The sequence below is a fragment of the Coenobita brevimanus genome, chromosome 52, assembly GCF_032717465.1.
Source record: "Coenobita brevimanus isolate Jiangsu-jjx chromosome 52, ASM3271746v2, whole genome shotgun sequence".
Taxonomy (NCBI): Eukaryota; Metazoa; Arthropoda; class Malacostraca; order Decapoda; family Coenobitidae; genus Coenobita; species Coenobita brevimanus.
In genome coordinates, this window is record NC_137005.1 from 1,990,322 (window position 1) to 2,011,597 (window position 21,276).

Genomic DNA, 21,276 nt, shown 5'->3' on the forward strand with positions numbered 1-21,276 from the left:
ATTTGTTTGTGCCCACACTCTCCATGATTAAAGCTTCTGGCTACTGGTAAGTTTGAATTGAATCATACTCTATATAAACTAAAAATAGGTATTCTGCAGTATCATATCTGTAATGGAAAAGTAAAGAAAGAAATCTGAAGTAGCAGTAATCCAAGCAGAAACTAAACTACCTGTAAGTCTTAGATAATGAATCTGAAAGGAATACGGATTGAGATATCATTCCTGGTAACAAAACTATCCAAATTTTATTAAACTGAAAGGAGGTAAAGAGCAAATGAATGAATACGGGGAACAAGTACAGTTAGGACAAAGTAGTCTGGTGAACCTTCTGGCACAGCCACAACCGTGCTGGAAGGCTCTCATGATGGAACGGGATATCAGACGGAGATGATGAATGAATTAAACGATGGACAAATTCAGTATTTTTATTGGTTCTATAGACTCACTTCATAAATTTACTGAAATATCTGAACAGCTATTACCAAATCCAAAATAGCATAATATGAAGTCTTTATGCTTATCAAAACACTAAATGACCTTCCATATAAAAAATCTGGCAGAGCAATGGAATATTGCAATACGAAAAGCCAGTTGTTGGAGGAGCTACCTAATGACTGAGCCTCAGTTCATTAGTCTTCAGCTGAAAAAAAAAGAAAAAAAGTAAGAAATCAATCAACCACAAAGAAAAATGTTGTTATACCATACATCTACAAAGTATTATCAAATTTCAGCAATTGGTCTAAGCTACTTTACTCTCCCTTATTCTCAGCATCTACGATAATATTAAATATCACAACATTCATCCTTGGGACAAAAATAACAGTTCACTGTGTTCGTCATTACACAAAATCCTCTAAAAAAAAACCTGAGTTCAAGTTACTTGGTGCACCCCTGGCTTAAGCAATATGCACTATAAAAACATCTTTATGCATAGAACTGATATAATCATGGGCAAGTAGCTTTTAGCTAGAGAAATAATTAATAACTTATATGCATCTGGCACTGAATACTAAGCTGATAAAAAAACAGGTTGCTAATACAGGAAGCATTAAAGGTAATAATTCACAAGAAATGACTGAATGCAATGTATGTGATGAACCAATGAACTGCTTTACTCCTACAGTATATACTGTATTATTTTGCCAATTTGTTTGTAATGTAACTACACTATGCAAAATCATTTAATTAATCATGTCATACTTCTAAATACATGTTAAATACCTATACTAATATTAACAGATGAAAAAAAAAGGCACAACTTAGGGAATATTTCTAATTTGTCAATCTACTAGTCACCAACTACTTTACTTATCAATGTCAGTACTGCTGAAAATTATTTTTATTTTAACTCCCACCAGTTCTCTACACAATGATTACCAATAATATACCCACAAAAATAATTACTATGGAATAAACAAAGAAACAGGTAATGACTGAGCACAAAACTTACCCTCAGGTTCAGCTTGCTTCTCGTTGTCTTCCTCATCAGATTCAAAAGTATTATCTGGGATATCGTACAGACGAATCATGGCCTGGAAAAGAAAAAGCAAACTTCAGTTAAATAGAAAGACAAAGACAGATGGAGAGACAGATAGACAAAGAGGGGGAAGGGGGAATAGAAATTGAAGAGGTTGAGGGGAAATTGTTCTGATCCCTTCAGACTGGGCTAACTCTTCAAAATAGTCAGTAAATATCATCCACATTCCAACCCTCATTCCTATCTAAAATGGAGGAACATACAAAATAATATTTGCAAAATTAAAGGGTTAATGAGGGCCATGAGAGGGTGATGAGGAGGCAAGTAAGAACACATGATTATTGTTTGCAAGATCAAGCCAAGAGGAGTGAGGTGGGCCAGGAGAGAGAGAGAGGAGCAGTCAGGGAGAAAGACTGAAAGTCAAGAAGCTGAGGATCAAAGAAATGGCAGATGAATACAGGACCAAAGTAGGGGAGGAGTTAGAATCAGCGAATTGGAATGAAAAGGATCTGGACAGCCTGTGGAATGCATATAGAGACTACTTAGTTAGGATTGCTAAAGCAGTGTGTGGTGTGGCAATAGTAATAACAAAGAAGAAAGATATGGCATGGTAGGATGAAGAGATTAAGAGAGCAGCGGAGGAAAAGAGGAAGACGTGACTACAGCGGTTATGGGACAGGGGTTCAATTGAAATAACTGAGTATACTGAGAGCAAGAAGCATGTAAGGAAACTACCGAAGAGGAAAAAGGAGGAGGTAAATGAGGATCTAGGAAGAAAAATGAATGCAAACTACTCTGAAAATAGTTATTCTGGAAAGGGATGGAGAAAGAAATGTGAAAGTGTGAAGGATGTAAGTGGTAATTTATTAACCCATGGGGATGAAGTAAGGACCAGATGGAAAGCATATTTTGAAAGCCTGATGAATGGGAATCGAGAGGGCAGAGCAGCTGTAAACACGAATGGTTTTGGGGATGGGCAGAGAAGGAATGCAGTGATGGGAAACGTGACACTCGCACAGATGGAGAACACTGTGAAACGTCTGAAAAATGGGAAAACAGCTGGGGTTGATGAGGTGTATGCAGAGATGATTCAGTGTAGTGGAGAGAGCAAAATGAAATGCTTGTGGGAAAGGAGGTCTGGATGATGATGATGATTAACTGGAACTTAGGTTGCAATATCCCTATATTAAGAAAATTGATCATATACTGGTTTTAATACTGAGCTGACTGTTACTCCAATATCCTTCTGTTACGAACTGCACTCTGAAGGAAAGAAAGGAACAATGAAGAATTAGCATCAAGCCATAACATAGCTATATGGCACTGTAGAAGTAGAGGGAAAATAAGGGCTGGAAGAAACCCAGAAATATCATGAATGGCAGTACAAGAGAAGAGGAAAGCAAGGTGAGAAAGACCGGAGACAAAAAAGGCCCTTTTAGTTGCCGCTTACAACAAGCGGGGATACTGGGGAAGTATTCTACCCTCCTCCTCCCAAGAGGGAGACTGTACTCTGATAATAACCATAAACTCAAGACACGGCTAACATTTTGTACATATAGATTACCTTGTTAGGATCCTTCATGATAAGGTACTTCCCATCAGGCAGCTTCATGCAAATATCAATGATGCACCGCAAAATACCCCAGGCATTGTCCATGCTCAAATTGATCTGATTAGCAAACTCCATTGGCCGGAACTGCTGGGTGCCCAAAATCATGTGCTTGGTTGAATCACGCACATTAACACGGGACACATATCTGGTGAAAGGATAAAGAATAATTATGTAAACCCTCCACAGACATGGATAATAATGGTCTTTTCATGATCATAACATTATAACTGTCCTAATCCCACTTCATCTGAAGACTGAAGTGCTGAGGCTTACAGCATGGCTCTGTAATTCCCTAACACAACGAATCACAAAAGAACAAAAACCCCACACAGATGCTCCTCTCCTCCCTTCTGCATGAGCTACTGCACCAGTACAACTGTACCTGAAAATGCAAACTGGATAGTTAGTTCTCTGCCAATGCAAGGAGGGATTTCCAGTGGCCCAATTCCCATTCTACTGCACTGAGTCCACAATGCACTGAAATAACAAGGGGTAACAAATTTTTCTTTCATTCAATCTAAAGGGCAAACAAACTATCAAGAAACTGTTACTTGCAGCAATGTTCATAAAAACTATATTCTATGTGATGCTGTTCACCAACTTGTCCTTATAAGCTTAATCCTTTACTCTTATGGAGAATGACAAACTGTCTGATCTTGGAATGGCTAATAATTACAGACAAATGTCTGTGATGTTTACTTTTCATCTCTCAAAACAAACTTTGTAAATACCAATCTAAAACAAACAATACAAGTATAATCTTAACAATTCCGACATTCACACAGACCTATTTTTTAAAAATGATGCAGCTGACTAACCCTTTCAAGTACTGTACAGTATCACCATTTCTACATATGCTCATCTTTTTAACTGTGCCACAACTTCACAACACGAAACATGTTATCCAACAATAAAAGAGTACAGAAAGTCTGAGCAAAACAAATCATTTTTTTTTCCTTCTTTCTTTCACACTGAATCAATTAATCAATTCAAATGACATCAAGCTCCCAATGTTGGCCATGGTACATCATTTATTTTCTAGGAACTATATGCTAAATCAAGTGCCCAAATCAGTTAATTTCTTTATCACAGTTGCTCGGAACTGTTTATTCAGAAAATATATAAAAAATACAGGTATGTAAAAAAAAAAAAAAAAAAAATCCATCCATTCATCATCCAATTCTACATTGCCCCATGAGAAGCGAAGGAGCCCCGGGCTAGGCAGTTGGTCCCGGCATTTAAGATGAGTGACCAGCCTCACTCATTCCTGAGTGGCATTACATGAGCAATCAGCCCCAATCACTCCTTGGATATAAACCTTCATCAGCTCAATCCGACTAGAGTACAATAATTACCCACTAACCACCAGGCGCCAAAATCTGGTTACATGGTTACCACCTAGCGTAGTAAATGGTTTCCTGATGTACAGGAAACCATTTGGCTTGTCACTCAGTGTAGAGTCACCCACAGGCAGAAGGAAGAGGAAAGAATGAAGGCAGGAAAGACAGAAGAGGGAGTGTAAAGTCAACTGTAGGCAGAAGAACGAGGAATGAATGAAGGAAAGAAAGGCAGAAGAAGATGGAAAGAAAGAAGGATGAAGGACAGGAAAGGGCAGACATCCGAAAGCAGCACTACATCGAGTGAGTGGATGGTGAGTGCTCCCATTTAAAATAAAAAAAAGTAATACCATAAAAGTCTCAGCTCAAAGTTAGTCCATTGACTTGTGGCTGATGACCTTGTTTTCTAGAACTCATCAATAAATGTTGTATCAATCATCATCTCCAATACTATGAAACTTCCTGGAAAACCCCAAACAGGGGATGGCCCTGACAGAACCACCTCCAGGCTACTTTATCCTTGCACACCACAGTGCTCTCTTAATTCTTGGATAACTAACACATGTAACGTCTTTGTTTCTGTGAGTACATAATCCAAAATGCTTCCTTCAACATTCATCCCAGACATTCTATATCACCCATCTTCAAAACTAAAGATGGCTGAAGACCTTAACAAATAAAACCATGACTCACCCAAATTTAATTTGATCAGAGCCAGCCAGAATTGCCTGTACAGTCCACTTGGCAAGCTTGCAAGCATTATTCTTCAGCTCATTGGCAAGCACTGCACCTCGCTGGGTATCAAGTTTCTGCCTCCAGTCCACACCTCCAGAATGCTTGGAGTCCCACTCATTCAGGGCCTGCACAGTACCATATATACTTATATAAACAGTATGTAAATCCTTAATGAAAAATTATACTGCATAGGAAATGGTATTCATAATGAATTTTTATTGTTAAAATACTATACGCCAATATTTATAATTAGGGATACGTAATGAATACACCAAGCATCAAGTGGAACGGTTCCACATTCCAACAGCAGCGGATACTAGGGCAAGCAAATGGTGAGATAAGCACCGGTATCCCTAATTATAAATGTCAGTATACGAGTACATTATAGAATGTGTAACTGGATGAGGAGGAAATGGAAAATGTGAGTGCATTTAAGTGCCTGGGCAGTGTGATGAATATGGATGAAAGTTTAGAGGGTGAAGTGCTTGAAAGGATACAACAGGGATGAAAGGTTGCTGGTTCTTTTAAAGCAGTGATAAGGAACAGGGAAGTGAGCATGGAAGTAAAAAAGACACTGCATGACAGTACTGTGATACCAACTCTAATGTATGGAAATGATGCATGGACCTTGTTGGAGGGACACAAGTTAAGAGTGAGGGCAGTGGAGATGAGTAATCTGAAAGGAGCATGTGGAGTTACATGGAGAGAGAGACTGACAAATGAAGAAGTGAAGGAGCGCTGTGGTGTGGATGGATGTGATGTGATGTGATAGAATGTGTTAGGAGACATACACTGAGGTGGCTTGGTGATGTGGATAGGATGGAGAGGAAGAGAATAACAAGGAGAGTGTATGTGAGTGAGGTGGAGAGGGGGAGAGGGAGGGGGAGGCCAAGGATGAGATGGAGGGATGGCGTGGAGAGGTATATGAGACAGGGTGTGTGAGCTGGGAGCAAGGCAGTGAAGTGGCACTGGAGAGGGCGACATGGAGGTGATTTGTTTGTGGTCACCCCTTACGGGACTGAGGAGTCTGGCAATAGGTAGATAGTAACTATATCCAGTTTCCAATAACTTAGCATAAAATAAATCTTGCAGTATCATACCACGCAACATTTATCTCTACCTACCCGTACTTTTCCCTTGTACCGTCTCAAATCATATGTAGGTAACAGGTTAATGCAGGAGCCTAAGGTGGAAAATATTTCAGATCCTTGCCTTGATGTTGATGAACTGCATCTCGTTGTTGGGAGCCGCCTGTACTGCATCATGTTCAGTGCGAGCAACCAGGTTGATGTCATTACCAAGGCACCATTTGCGGTACCTGTAACCCACTGGAGCTACTTCATCTTCTTCATCTTCATCCAAGAATGGATTTTCATTGTCAAATTTGTGACGGTTTCCATCCTGGGGAAACAATGCACACAACTCATTCTGACACTTTCTACATTATGGACAAAAAAATATATATACAGTATATATATATATATATATACACAATAAAACAAATTATTACTGTATTGATCACACATGCTGAACAGTTTGTGCACTGAACTGAATGTAGTACTTAACAGGCATGCATAACAAATGTTCAGTACCATAACTGACTTTATACAGTATTTACTATTCTAATCTTTAATTCATCCAAGACATTACATACCTTTTCTTATGACTAGTCATGATACTAATGACATAGTTTTGTATAGCAGTGAAACACAGGTCTAACCCTTTTAGTGTGATGGTCTCATAGATTCAATAACATGGCTGAATGCTAGCCAAAATAAAGTATATAGTTATCTCACCAGAAGAAAAAAAAAACTTACATTTCGCAGAACTTGTTGAGAGAAGTTGTGGTTAATGAAAGTTGCTTCTAATGAGAGGTTTCTTGGTGAATTGAGAGAGTTGCCTTCTTCTTGCGGAGGCTCACTAGAGGTCTCACTGACAGTCAAAAGATCTAAGGGAAAGGGATGTCGATATCAATTACTTTTTACACGCCATATACCATAACAACTACAGGGCAATCAAAAAAGTACTTCAACACAAGAGAATCTGTCAAGCACGAATCTGATACACTGCCATCATAATCCTAACCGTATGTCCCCCTAAAAAGTTACGTATGAATTCAGAAACAGCAGAAGAAAGTCACAAAATTAAGTGAGTAATAACACACAAGCTCATGCCATACGCTACACATCTATACACATACGGGGGGGGGGGGGGGGGAGCACCGTGTTTCCCACTAAGGAAAACCCATACTAAAGCTGGAAGTGGTTAAGCTGAGTACAACTCATGCCTTCCAAATCCTGGTTCTTTCCCACAAGCTTTTTAAAGCATTCTACACTATGTGCTTCCTCATTTTCCACAAGCAACACATGTAGCACGGAATCATTAAGTTGTATAAAAAATAAATATAAGACGGTTAATCCTTATCACTTCCAAGTCTACACTGTACATATTTAACCAATTCATCCCTTTTCCTTCTTCATCAATTCTCCTGCTTCCTCAACTTCCATACATCTTACAAATTTACTTTATATGGAACAGCTTTTTCTCTTACGGCACATTACAGTACTCTCCCTCTGACTTACCAAATTCAGAGTCATCTCGCTTGTCAAAAAACAGCTTGCCTGCAATCTTCTGCACAACTACATCCCAGGAATTGCTGGAGCGAGTGCAGCACATGATGGTTGATAGGATAGCATCGGTTGCATAAACATTGCTATCTTCTGTCTTGGTCAGCTGCAAAACATAAAAATTATATATAACAGCAGCCAGGAGGGAGGGAGACTACACTGTACATCAGAAATATCTTGCACTCTGATGTCTGGTTCTTCAAGACATCATACAGCCATGTTCCAACACATAAACCACGGTAATAATCCATCAATCCACCATCCAATCCAGTAACATCCCAATAGGAACACAGAGACACAAGGCTGGGCTACTAAGTCAGCACATATAAAGAAAGTACAATAATCCAGTTACCTATCTGATCTGCATTATGAGAGGAATTAATCCCAATTATCCCTGGGAGGAAGAACCATAGGAACCACAACCATTTAAACTGCCTTAACTCAGACCGCCAGACACTGATAGTAAAAAGTTGTACGAGGACAACAGGACTAATGATAAAATGATAAATTATCAATATTACTACCATTACCATCCTTTCTCAGCCTTCCATTTGTACAGGAGGCAGGTAAAATCTAGAAATACCCTACCACAAATATCATCTGAACATGCATATTAGGATAACACAAATGCTTCAAACGGGACTAATGATGGAATGATAAATTATCAATATTACTGTACTACCATCACCATCCTTTCTCAGCCTTCCATGTGTAAACGAGGTAGGTAAAACCGAGAAATACTCTACTGCAAATATCATCTGAACATATATATTAGAGTAACACAAATGGTTGAACCTGGACCTCTCATCTTAAATATCAGGACACAGGATTTGACGCTGAATGAATGAATGAACGATGAATGATGCAAAAAACTAATACTATGTGTTATTGTTTTGGAAACAGCTGAGGCAATTTCCAATCCCTGATTTTCTTGTTTTTCATTGAAAGTCATGTCACAATGAAAAAATATCATCATCATCAATATCATCTGGACCTCCTTTCCCACCCTCAAGCAGAGTGTGGAGTAGCAATGTCCAGACAGCCCAAATCTGCCCAATCCAATGGGCCACGCTTCCATTCACTCATCATTCAAGCCCCCTGACTAAATATATAAATAAATAACTATAACTGCAATACATTAATACCACAGCTACCAACTACTGGAAAGGAAGAGGAATAATGTAGCCTACATTAAAGTTAACATGGTACCAGTGCTATTCTTCTCTTTTTTAGTTTTGGTAGTTTCCTCATGCCCTACGATAGTACACAAGGACTTTCTCTCTCTCTCTCTCTCTATATATATATGAAAGATCAATAATCCAAAAACAACATGGCACTGAGTTGCAGATGCCTGGTACCCTGTCTTACCTGACGGATAACTGGGTCATCAGTGGTGGTGACCTTGTGGAAGATCCGATTAATACGAGTCAGTTTCTTCTCATTCTTGACAGTAACACGATCATAGGACTTATCATAGTATTCAAGAGATCCACACAGATACCTGAAACATGAAAATACACAACTTAGATACAATACAGCATACTGTACTACCAAACACAGAATCGTCACACCAGTACCGGTACTCATTCAAATAGGATTTATTTCTATTTCAAATTATGTTCATGATCACTATGTACTCTTCACTTTCATCAAACAATATGGCTATTTGATTGCCATTATGAACTAACTAATTTATTCTCATTTTTACTGCTGCCACTCTATAAAAATAACTAACATTAAAATGTGGTCAGTTTCTACAGTACTATATATTCAAGGATCATACAAATTACCCTACTCCATGTGTCTGAAGCGACATAGCCTCACATGAAATGAGTACTGGTAAAAAAGGCACAAAAAGGCTATGCTGTACCAGATAAAATCAGTTACCAATACACAGGGTAACTACATGGGCGACAATATATCATGTTCCTCCATCCATCATCCAATCCTACATTGCCCTACAAGAAGCGTAGGAGCCCGGGGCTAGGCAATTGGTCCCGACATTTAAGATGAGAGTGACCAGCCTCACTCATCCCTGAGTGGCATTGCATGAGCAATCAACCCCAACCACCCCTTGGATATAAACCTTCACCGGCACAATCTGATTGGAGCACAATCATTACCCACTAAATCACCAGGCGCCAAAATTTGGTTATATGGTTACCACCCAGTGTAGTAAATGGTTTCCTGGTGCACAGGAAACCATTTGGCTTGTCACTCAATGTAGAGTCACCCACGGGCTGAAGGAAGTGGAAAGAATGAAGGAAAGAAAAACAGAAGAGGGAGTGTAAAGTCACCCATAGGCAGAAGGACAAGGAAAGAATGAAGGAAAGAAGACAGAAGCGAATGGAAGGAAAGAAGGATGGAGAGGAAAGGGCAGACACCCAAGAGCAGCACTACATCGAGTGAGTGGATGGTGAGGCCCCCCCCCTACCCTTAATTTTTAATCTATGTTACTGAAATAAAGCAGGTGAAATACTACTCTCCACTACCCATTTCTAGCAAGAAGTATCATATTCTGTTGCTATTCAAGCTCCAAGTATGCAAAGAAATTTTTCCATCAGTGCTGGCTACAGCATAAAAGTTCATCACACAACTATGATAAACTGATGTAAAAATAATATACCTTTTAGCACAGATAAAAAAAAAAAAATAAAAAAAATAATAATAATAATTGCACAGAACATTCTAGCAAAATACCATCCATCCATCAATCTTTCACTGCCACTAACAGCTCCACTAAACAACCAAATGTATTAAGTAGTTTCCTTACATAAAAAAAAAAAAAAAAAAAAAAAAAAAAAAAAAAAGAGGGGGGAGGAGGGGGGGGGGCCTGTCCCACATGTACTCACCTGAAGGTAACACTACAGTACATCAAATAAGTGGATGACATGGCTCCCACCTACCAAATACTGTATATTACAAGAAATGTAAATGATATACAGATATCAGTAACTGCCAGACACAATAACATACACTATTCTAAATTATACATACAAGTCCTTTGGCTCATCCACATTGGGAAGTGACAGCTTGGACAACCGTGGGAAATCCATCTCTTCAATGACTTTCCACTCAGGGCGCACAGTGACTGAGGCATCCCTGTTCTTGATAGGAGGATGGCCACCACGGTTCCAACGATTACGCTGGTACTGCTGCTTCTGCCAGTTCTTGTTGTTCTGGAATCCAAAGCTACAACTCATTATTAACCATGTACTGCATAAAGTATACAGGAACATTATGTATTATATACAATACAGCTATTGTATTATTTAGGGAGAACAAAAAAAAAATCCACAACTACCAACATAACTTAGGCAGTCCTGTGAGAAAATGAACAATGTTTACTACTTAGACTGTTAAGCATATGTATCTGAATTATGATAGCTTCAAGAAGGGCAAAAGAACTATCTACCACAAATTTTTCCCAAGACATTGTGCTGTGATGATTTTTTGTTATACTTGTACAGACTTCTGAGCTTAACCAATATTCACACACTTTCCTTCTGTATTACCTACTGTATCACCATGTTCATTATCACATTACTCTGACAAATTCACTGCATTGCATCTTAGCTTCAGACTGAGTACTCAAGAACTTTCTCCAATATTTTGGCCTGTGGTCACATGCCTACACTAAAAAAGGCTCACTTACCATTACATTTCAGTTAGATCATTCCCTTAAGTTCAGTAGTCTGATATGGTTAGTTTTTACTGTAAATTATGAAACCTATCTAACACATTCTCCCTGAAAAAACTGCAAACATTTAGTTAACCAAATAAAAATCATGCTCTGATAAGGCAAACATCACTAATTTTACATAGGTATGTTTGAAATCATAAGATCATGACCTGGTACATGAGCAAAAATTGCATAAGCTTACTCTCTCTTGTTTCCTTTGCCCAGCACCTGCATCTGCTGGCCCTTCTGGTTACGCTGATTCTTCAAGTTGCGCTGGTTGCGCATATAGCGGCCACGCTGGTACAATGGTTTGGGAACATTGGTCTTGTACACATGTTGGAAGGTGGACTCATCCTCCTCATGGTAATAGGCATACTGCTGCATGCTCCCAAATGTGGACTGGTATTTGACTGAAAAATAATTGCAAAATAAGTTAGTATTCACACTTAATGATACAAGTCTATATACCCTAAACTACAATACATCATGCCCTCATTTTACGATGAGTATGCATTTAAAAAAAAAAAAAAAAAAAAAAAAAAAATCACATGCTGTAAGGCTTCATCATATATCAAGTCAATTATAACATGCTTCAGTTGGGTTACATTTTTGACCATGGGTTACCCATTCAACCATGCCAAACAACAGGTTTACAGCACACCTAAAGTGGCTGTTATTTCACTTGCTCCTTACCAACAAAAATAAGTAAAAAAACAAGTTCCATCTATACAAGTGCAGTAGTTCGCCTATTTCACTTTACTGCACTTCACTTGCCACCTGAACTCCAACAGCACAATATCGTTCCATCACCAAAGTAACAGCCTACACAACGGTGACAAGTGGGACGGCTACCTTTGAACAAATGACTGTAAACTTGCATAAGTGACCAAACAAGTGAAAAAAGCGATCGTATATTGACCACTGAGGCATCAGATGCGATCATAATCATCACACAAGCAATACTTCAGTTGCATTAACCCTTTAACCGCGGGTGTCATTCCAGAATGACGTTGCAAAAACTGGACCAAACCGCGGGTGTCATTCTCGAATGTTTGTGAATATTTTGAATACCCCGCGTTTTTTCCGTGCGCCAATTGTTTCAAGGGAGAGTAGCTATTAAGTTCTTTCACTCCAGCCGACCCCCACCTCCCTCTTCCCTCCCCTGGGGCCCCACCTCCCACCCCCTGGGCCCCCCACCCCACCCCTGACCAAGCGCGCATCAGTATCTGTCCAGCTGTGTGAGTGACAACACATGTTGATGTGGCAGTGAAGTGCAGGCAATTACAGTGCCTTTTACCTGTCTCAGTGAACACAGAGTGGGTGTTTATCGTATGTGCAGTGTTCATATATGTTTATAGTATTATTATCAGAATGTGATTGGCATTTGGTAATGGTGTGTGAGCGAAAAATAGTGATTACAACACCGCTGATGTGGCAGTGAAGTGCAGGCAATTACAGTGCCTTTTACCTGCCTCAGTGAACACAGAGTGGGTGTTTATCGTATGTGCAGTGTTCATATATGTTTATAGTATTATTATCAGAATGAGGTTGGCATTTGGTAATGGTGTGTGAGCGAAAAATAGTGATTACAACACCGCTGATGTGGCAGTGAAGTGCAGGTAATTACAGTGCCTTTTACCTGCCTCAGTGAACACGGAGTGGGTGTTTATCGTATGTGCAGTGTTCATATATGTTTACAGTATTATTATCAGAATGAGGTTGGCATTTGGTAATGGTGTATGAGCGAAGGTAATGATGTGTGAGCGAAAAATAGTGATTTTACACCCCTCACTTCTAACGGCACTGCCCGTCCTGTGAAAGTCAACGAAGTCATGAAACCTACATCAATGGAAAGCTGAAGGTTAGTACTTTCTAATGGTACCTTATTTTTTTCTCTAGCTTTATTCTGTGCAGAGTTATTAAGGTTAAAAGGTTTGTTTACATTTGGCTGAAACCCCCGCGGGAGAGGACAGTCAGACCAAAACAATACCCGCGGTTAAAGGGTTAAAAAAAAAAAAAGAACTTTTTAGTCATCGTACATGTTATTCGCTGAACACAAGTTCACTGTCTAATGACGATGAGCTGTACTGCATTTTTCTGTACTGTGGTATATAACAAAATGAATACCGACACTAAAAATGCATGTTTATCATATTTAGCTCTGTCGTTCACCTAGGCCTTCAAGTCTGTGGTGAGTTATTCAGAATAGCCAATGTCCTGGGATACAAGGACAGATCCAGGTTACCATTTACTTTCCCTAGGTGTTACTCCAGGTACTGTGCTGTACTCATTTTAACTATCAATCCACAAAGGATGCATGGACATCTAAGCTGAGTGATGCCATGTGTTTGTACCAAAATCTGAACCCTGGCATTAATGGGCCAACAACTTCACAGCTAGCAACACTAACCAGTCACCACAGCATGGTAAGCAACTGTTTTACTGTACTTTATTTACAAGTTGTATGAAATGTGGTTGCTTGAAGTTTTAAGTCCTGTACATTCTTTTAATCATCAGTCATTACAAGGTCCACAACTTCCACTTCCACTCACTTGGCTTTATACACTCATTTTCATACAATGAGTTTCATACAGTACACATGCCCATATGCAAACTTAAAGCCACTTCCATCATATGAAACCTGAACTTGAAAAATACATTTTATTATTCACTATCTCAAATTTCTACTATCTATCAACAAATAATCTCTCGTTTTATCATATGCGAATACAGTACAGTACTCACAATTGACTTATGTCACACCTTCCATATCACCCACTTCACCCCCTCTCATAATTTTTTCATGCAATGCAATCACATCCGATCTCTTGCAAGACAATCTCTTAAGTGCTGTCTTTTGTCTATTCCACACTGCTGTACAGACAAACAAACATCCTTCCAAAGTTTAATGAATACATAGTGGAAAAATTAAACCACCTGAAACATGCACTAGTGGCAACAGATTTTTCACTGTATTTCGCATGTTGTAAATTTTCTTCAGACAGAACTGGGAAGTTAGTTGTTTCTTTGACTGTACATGGAGGACATCAATGCATTTAAACAAAAACTTACTAGCATAGCGCCGATCTTGGTATGTTGCACCAGTCCAATCCGAAACCTGAAATAAGAATGAAGGATGTGACTTGGTGCATACACATACTACACAGACAAGCTAATTTTAACAGAAAGCAAACTAAAATTAGTCAATAAGCACTGAAGTACAGCAATAGTGGTTAACCTCTTCAATTCAATGATGTATGTTAAGGGATTATTCTTGCTATCTCCACACAGAAGTATGAGCCACTTTCAATCACAGGCTTATATGTAATAGAAAAAAAATTTATTTTGTGGTCCAGCGTAATCTTGTGGGTTGTCCCCCACGGCAAGTTGTCTCCTGGGAGCACCGTAGTTACCCACTAAACCACCAGGTGCCATAATTTGGTTATATGGTTACCACCCAGCATAATAAATGGTCTCCTGGTGTACAGGAAACCATTCGGCTTGTCACTCAGTGTTGAGTCACCCACAGGCAGAAGGAAGAGGAAAGAAAGAAGGTCAGAAAGACAAAAGAGGGTGTGTAAAGTCACCCCTAGGCAGAAGGATGTGGAAAGAATGAAATAAAGAAAGACAAAAGAGGAAGGAAGGAATGGGGAGAGAAGAGGAAAGGGCATATGCCCGAGAGCAGCACTACACTGAATGAGTGGATGGTGAGAACTCTCACCTACCACCAAAAAAAAAAAAAAAAAAAAAAAAAAAAAAAAAAAAGAGCCCAAATCAAAATCTGTTCATTAACCCACAGACATACCAATGACGACCTGGGTCGTCATGCGTTTGTCAACCTCTGACAGTATGACGACTTGCCCGTCATCCAATGTAAATCTCTAAAGAAATATTTAGGGAGTCATCATTTCTGTTGGATGATGGGCAAAAGTGGGCGGAGCTAAGCCTGCCACAGCTGGTACGTGCATGCTCACATGGTTTGCTTGGCTCTGTGTGGTGTGAGGTTCCTCACAGGTAGGATGTACACCCCTTGACCTTGCGCCGAACACTTATGCTCCTTTTTCTTGCATATACATGCGGCATTATTATCTAAGAAAATACAACAAACAATGCATTGTTGGAAAGGAAATTTATTCTGCTATGTACTGATGCAAAAAATATTATTTCTTGAAGTTTTTTTTTTTTTTTTTTTGTGAATATTTTTTTAACAGACAGTGTAAAACTTTAGCATGTCAGCTAATTTCTACCCACTTTTTTTTTTGCATTTTACTTTGTATATATTGTCTTTTTGGACAAGGTATGACAGAGCAAAACTCTTCATCTTCAAAACGAGACCAAAGTGGCCTTTCTATGATGAATAATAACTTTCCTATGAGCGTTAGATGTAAAATATCTCTACACGACTGTTCTGAAAGCTCTCAAGTGAGAGACAGGCACACTGCCAGAATTTACACTCCTCCTTTTACGGGATGGGGTTAAGAGATGCCTAGACACACCACATTTGAAAGACTGGAGGTCATAAGCAGTAGGAAATACAGACAGAGGAAGGCAGTTCCGGAGTTGACCTATTGCACAGCTATATGAAGGACTGGAAGTAATGGTTAACTTTTGCATTAGAAATGGACAGAAAGGGGATGCGAGTTTGCTGCTAGATGGGTGCTGCTACACACCTGCCATAGTGGTGGAGGGATGCAAGCACAGTTCAAAGGAGCAGTGACCATTGAAGTAGTGATAGAAAAGAGATGAAGATACAACAGTGTAGTGAATGGACACAGATTGAAGGAAGCCATTTAAATAACCTAACCTGACAGCCTAACTTTAATGCATACGTGACAGCGGATGGAGCTGGGATCTGTAGAATTCCCTCCCATCCTTACTTCATTCATTCATCACCTAATTCACTGTTGCCACATGAGAAGCATAGGAGTCCAGGGCTAGGAAAGTTGGTCCTGACATTTATGATGAGAGTGACCTGCCTCACTCATTCCTGAGTGACATACTCAGTAAAAAATAATGCATTTATCTCAATTGTCAGAAGACCCCTTAAATTCAACCTGAAAATCTGAGATAAATACACTTTATGCAAATTATGAGACAAATTTAATACATGCTGAATTAGGAAATAGAATGAATTTATCTGAAAACTACTACTGTAGTGGTGTCTCCAAAGCAATACATTAACTTACATAGCTAAGAAAAATTGCAAAATGGAAGTTTCATTAATAAACTGCCATTGTGGAAATTACCTTTACTACAAGAGATATAAGACGACACACACATATGAAATTATCTCAACTACATCAATAAAAAAAAAAAAAAAAAAAAACTTCTTGAAATTGGGTGCTGCCATTAGGATTCTTGATAATCACACACAAGACAATGACAGTATTTGTTACCTTTGTTATTCAAAGCGAAACAAGTGGACTAGACATACAGTAGAATATGCAGCAAACACAATACCTGTAAGAAAACATTTCCCAGCACGGCAAAATTACCCAAAACAACCTCAATATGGTTGTAACTCCACAGATAGAAAGTGACAGTAGAGCAGCCACACCACTCACCTTTCCCAGTCTGTCGCCTTTAGAGAATGGCTGGTATGGCATGTCTTTGAACTGCTCGGGGACGTCACAAGGCCCCCATCCAGTGGGGTTGTCCTGGATCTGCGGCGCCAGGAATTTTGCCGTCATTTTCTGATTATCTGTTTCCAGGAGCCCCAGCACTGTTATCGTCGCAACACCACGTTCGCCGGGGTAGTCAGTTGAGCTCCTTCCAATGTCCCCAATTTCCTTTTTTCAATGCATTCGTCAAAGTATAGCACTAAACAACAATTACTGTCCCTTATGATATACTTCTTCAAAAGCACAGGTAGTCAATAGGCGATTATGTCAATAAATAAATCTACATTCACTATGGACAATACTTATTAAAAAGAATGACAAATTGCGCACAGTAAATATTTTCCCTCCCAAATCTTTAAGTTACAGAGCCCCTTTTGATGATGTAGTATATTTATAAGACAATAAACAGATTAGTAATTTTATAATTAAATTCACGATATTGTGCATGAAACAAGATATATTGTTCAGAGAGATATGCAAGAAACGCGCCAACTTTAAATCGCATTCTCCTCACAAATTTTCATTTGCCCTAAACGTGTACTATGAAGAGGAACTGAATTGGGAGGCAATGTACGGCGACTAAACTAATATAAATACCAATGCACACAGACAAATAATTCATACAGTATACACACGACAGCACAGAAATTACATAGAATAGGTGAGTGTTCATGCAAGGTCTGAAACGGGCCTACTATCAATCACTCAATCAAGAAGGGGCAAACGCCGTGGGGCGCATAGCCTCACTTATCCTCCTACTCCACCCATGAGGGTCCCTCTGTGCGACCCTCCAGACAGCGACTCTTCTCCCTCTAAGGATCTCGCGACAGGAGTGATCGACCTGCTCCAGCAATGAGTTACGTGGCCTTCCCCTTGGCCTCCTCCACCCTGGGTTAACTCGTTCAGATATCACCCTGTGAGCAGGATCAGCCTCAGGAAAGCAGGCCACATGTCCACATAGCTGGAGCTGCGTTGACATATTAACGATCACAGTTACCATCACCACCTCCACCAGCTACCACCACCACCGCCATCAGCTACCATCACCACCACCACCAGCTACCATCATTACCACCACTACCATCCATCACCACCACCATCACCACCACCACCACCACCACCACCACTAACTACCACCATTACCACCACCACCACCACCACCACCACCAACTACCACCATTATCACCACCGCTACCACCACCAACTATGACCACTACCACCATCACCAACAACAACCATCACCATTACCACCACCACCACCACAAACAATTACCACCATTACCACCACCAACACCACCATAAGACTGCTATAGATTACCCTCCTCACCAGGTATCGGGGCCTGAGGTTAGGCTAGGCTATTGTGGTCCAGTACATTTAAGGGCAGCTGTTGAGCCTACTTCCCTTAGTGGCATTCACCATCACCACTAAGTGTACCGGTACCCTCTTTACCTGTTCTAAGCACAATTTTTGTAACATAGTCTCCAGTAAAAAAAAAAAAAAAAAAAAAAAAATCATCTACTCCGATGCCAGAGTCTATCCCAGGCACCAAGAAATAACCCAGTGGCCGCAGTACTGCTTTAAATATACCCAAAAACACACTCCGCATAGCTTAAAAATTTTATATTGGAAAATAAGTATGAATAATTACTAAAATGTCGGTAAATAGGTTCAAATATGCCTGCCAATGCATTTATATGCATTTTAAATCAAGATTTATCTAAAACAGAAGTCTATCAAGGCGAGTTGGCGATCTAAAGGCGAAACTGCCACTAACTTTAGTACGTTTTAGCTCTGAATCCCCCCCCCTCATTTTTTTATCAAGTTAAATTAGACACATTTTTTAAAACCTGATTTCAGATACTCAGGTGTTTATGAACCTATATGGTGATAAAAATTATAATTATTTCGTGACGATTTGGTAAATGACTGCCGATTCGCTAATTCGTCGCACCCCTGTCGTAATCCATATGGGTAGAAAAGAGGAGGAACATGTATGCACCAAATTCTGTGTGAAAAATGTGAAAAGTGGTGCAGAAAACCTCCAGGTGTTAAGAGCTGCCTTTGATGATGACTGCTTGAGTTATGCTGTTGTTTATCAGTGGACAAAACGTTTTCATGACGGCCTAGTATCATTCAAAGATGACCTACGTTCAGGATGTCATCGACACTGCCCAATTATGAAACGGTCGCAAGATTACAGGGGAAAAAAATAGTGACCGACGATTAAGTATCCGGGAAATTGCTGATGAAGTGGACATTTTCTTTGATCATGTCGAGCGATTCTGGCTGAGGACTTTTGCATGCGCCGTGTCTGCAAAATCTGTCTGACGATTGTAAGCTTCACTGTCGAGAATCGTGTGAAGAACTGAGTACACGGTTTGAAACTGATCATAACTTAAACTTCATTATCACAGGTTTTGAGACTTGGGTGTCTGGCTATGACTCTGAAAAGAAACTCTAGTCGTCCCGGTGGAAGTCATCATCACCACGTCCGAAAAAGGCACAACAGTCTCGATTACATGTGAAGACATCGTTGACTGCAGTTTTTAATATTCAAGGCGCTGTTAATCAGGAATTCCATACCTCATGGTGAGGCAGTTAATAAGGCGGCAAGACCTTTTATAAAGGGATCTTAATTCGCTTGATAGAGGATGTCAGAAGAAATCGCCGGGAGCCGTGGTAAAATGGTCACTAGTTTTTGCCCCATGACAAAAAAAGTAAAATCATGTGATATCACTCTCCACATTTGCCCGTTCTTTCCCCAAATGATTTTTTTCCTGTTCCCCAAAATGAAAATGACTCTGAGAGGAAAGAGATTCGACAACATTCCAATCATCCATAATAATGTGAAGGAAGAACATAGCCGCATTAACAAGTGAAGACCTCAATTGCTCCCGAAAGTGGCAGGAACGCTACAAGTGCATGTCAGCTGGTGGAGATTACTCTGAAGGGGGAAGTAGATAATACTAATGTATGTACAGTAAATTATTCTTCGAAATAATATTGAAGCCTTGGAACTTTTGCAAAACGCCCAAACCTTCTGTACGGTTCTTTTAACCCATTATTGTTCTCTTGTTTTGCTGTGTGGGGCAATCGATCGTGCGTAGGCTACGAGTATGGATCGAGGGCTAGCATAAAATCCGGTACGGTGCGGATTCTAGAGAGGGGCGTCCACACAATCATTATTTTGATTTTATCAAGATCCACTATATCACAATGAAAGAAAAATCAGTGTAATGTACGTGAGATCTGGCTAACACCTTGTCATAAAAAAAATACAAAAATCAGTGTAGTATACGCGAGATCTGGCTAACAATTTACCATGAACATAAAGCTATTCAATATAAAACTTATATTTTACCGTGTACCTATAGCTGAAACTTAGTTCAGTACATCAACCAGTATACGAGTACAGTGATTGCGTGCATACTGTAGCCTAAGCGAACTGATATTGACGTATATACATGAAGAGAAAAGGTTTAATTGCTGCAGGCACAGGAGGCGATAGGTTATGTTGTGTATTCCTGCTGATTCCTACGCTATTTCCCACAGTACTTTTTTGTTTTTGTATAAGAGTATGTTGGAACAGCACTGATAATTTCCTTCATAATTTCCCCTGTTCTCTTGCAGTATTTCCCACTATTTCCCACACTGCCTCAAAAGTTCAGACATAATTTCTCATATTCTTTTTCTATTATTTCCCGTAATTTCCTACAGCTTTGTGTTTTCTATAAAGCCCCACAATTTCGTATGTACTTTGCATTATTACCTACACTGTTTATTCACCACCATCAAAATCGGTTATCACATCACACATTCATATATTCATAACTTCAATGTGTGTGTGTGTGTGTGTGTGTGTGTGTGTGTGTGTGTGTGTGTGTGTGTGTGTGTGAGAGAGAGAGAGAGAGAGAGAGAGAGAGAGAGAGAGAGAGAGAGAGAGAGAGAGAATCGTACTAATCTATCTATCTATCTATGTACCTATCTATCTGTCTACGTATCTATCTACCCATCAATCTGTCTCCAGCAATCATCACCCCAACACATCCAAAAATTTCCGCGGTAAATATAAAAACAATCATCACACAAACTTCTCCGCTTAGACACTTCAAGCGGGAAATGACGCACAGACACGCATCCGGTCACCCCGCCTTGTCACCGGTGAAGGAATTGACGTAATCTTA

General features: G+C 39.7%; 1 protein-coding gene across 1 annotated transcript; it reads right to left on the bottom strand.

Annotated features, from left to right (window-relative positions):
• Positions 1-411: 411 nt before the first annotated feature.
• LOC145400370 (eukaryotic translation initiation factor 3 subunit D-like) lies at positions 412-17,212 on the bottom strand. Its single transcript, XM_080272876.1, has 12 exons — positions 17,035-17,212; positions 14,543-14,588; positions 11,673-11,880; positions 10,786-10,980; positions 9,157-9,289; positions 7,744-7,894; positions 6,979-7,109; positions 6,374-6,562; positions 5,120-5,286; positions 3,042-3,234; positions 1,451-1,532; positions 412-640 (listed from the first exon to the last, which is right to left on the bottom strand). Exons 1-12 carry the CDS (start codon positions 17,158-17,160, stop codon positions 630-632), a joined length of 1,632 nt encoding a protein of 543 aa, XP_080129002.1. The 5' UTR covers positions 17,161-17,212; the 3' UTR covers positions 412-629.
• Between the last annotated feature and the right edge of the window lie 4,064 nt (positions 17,213-21,276).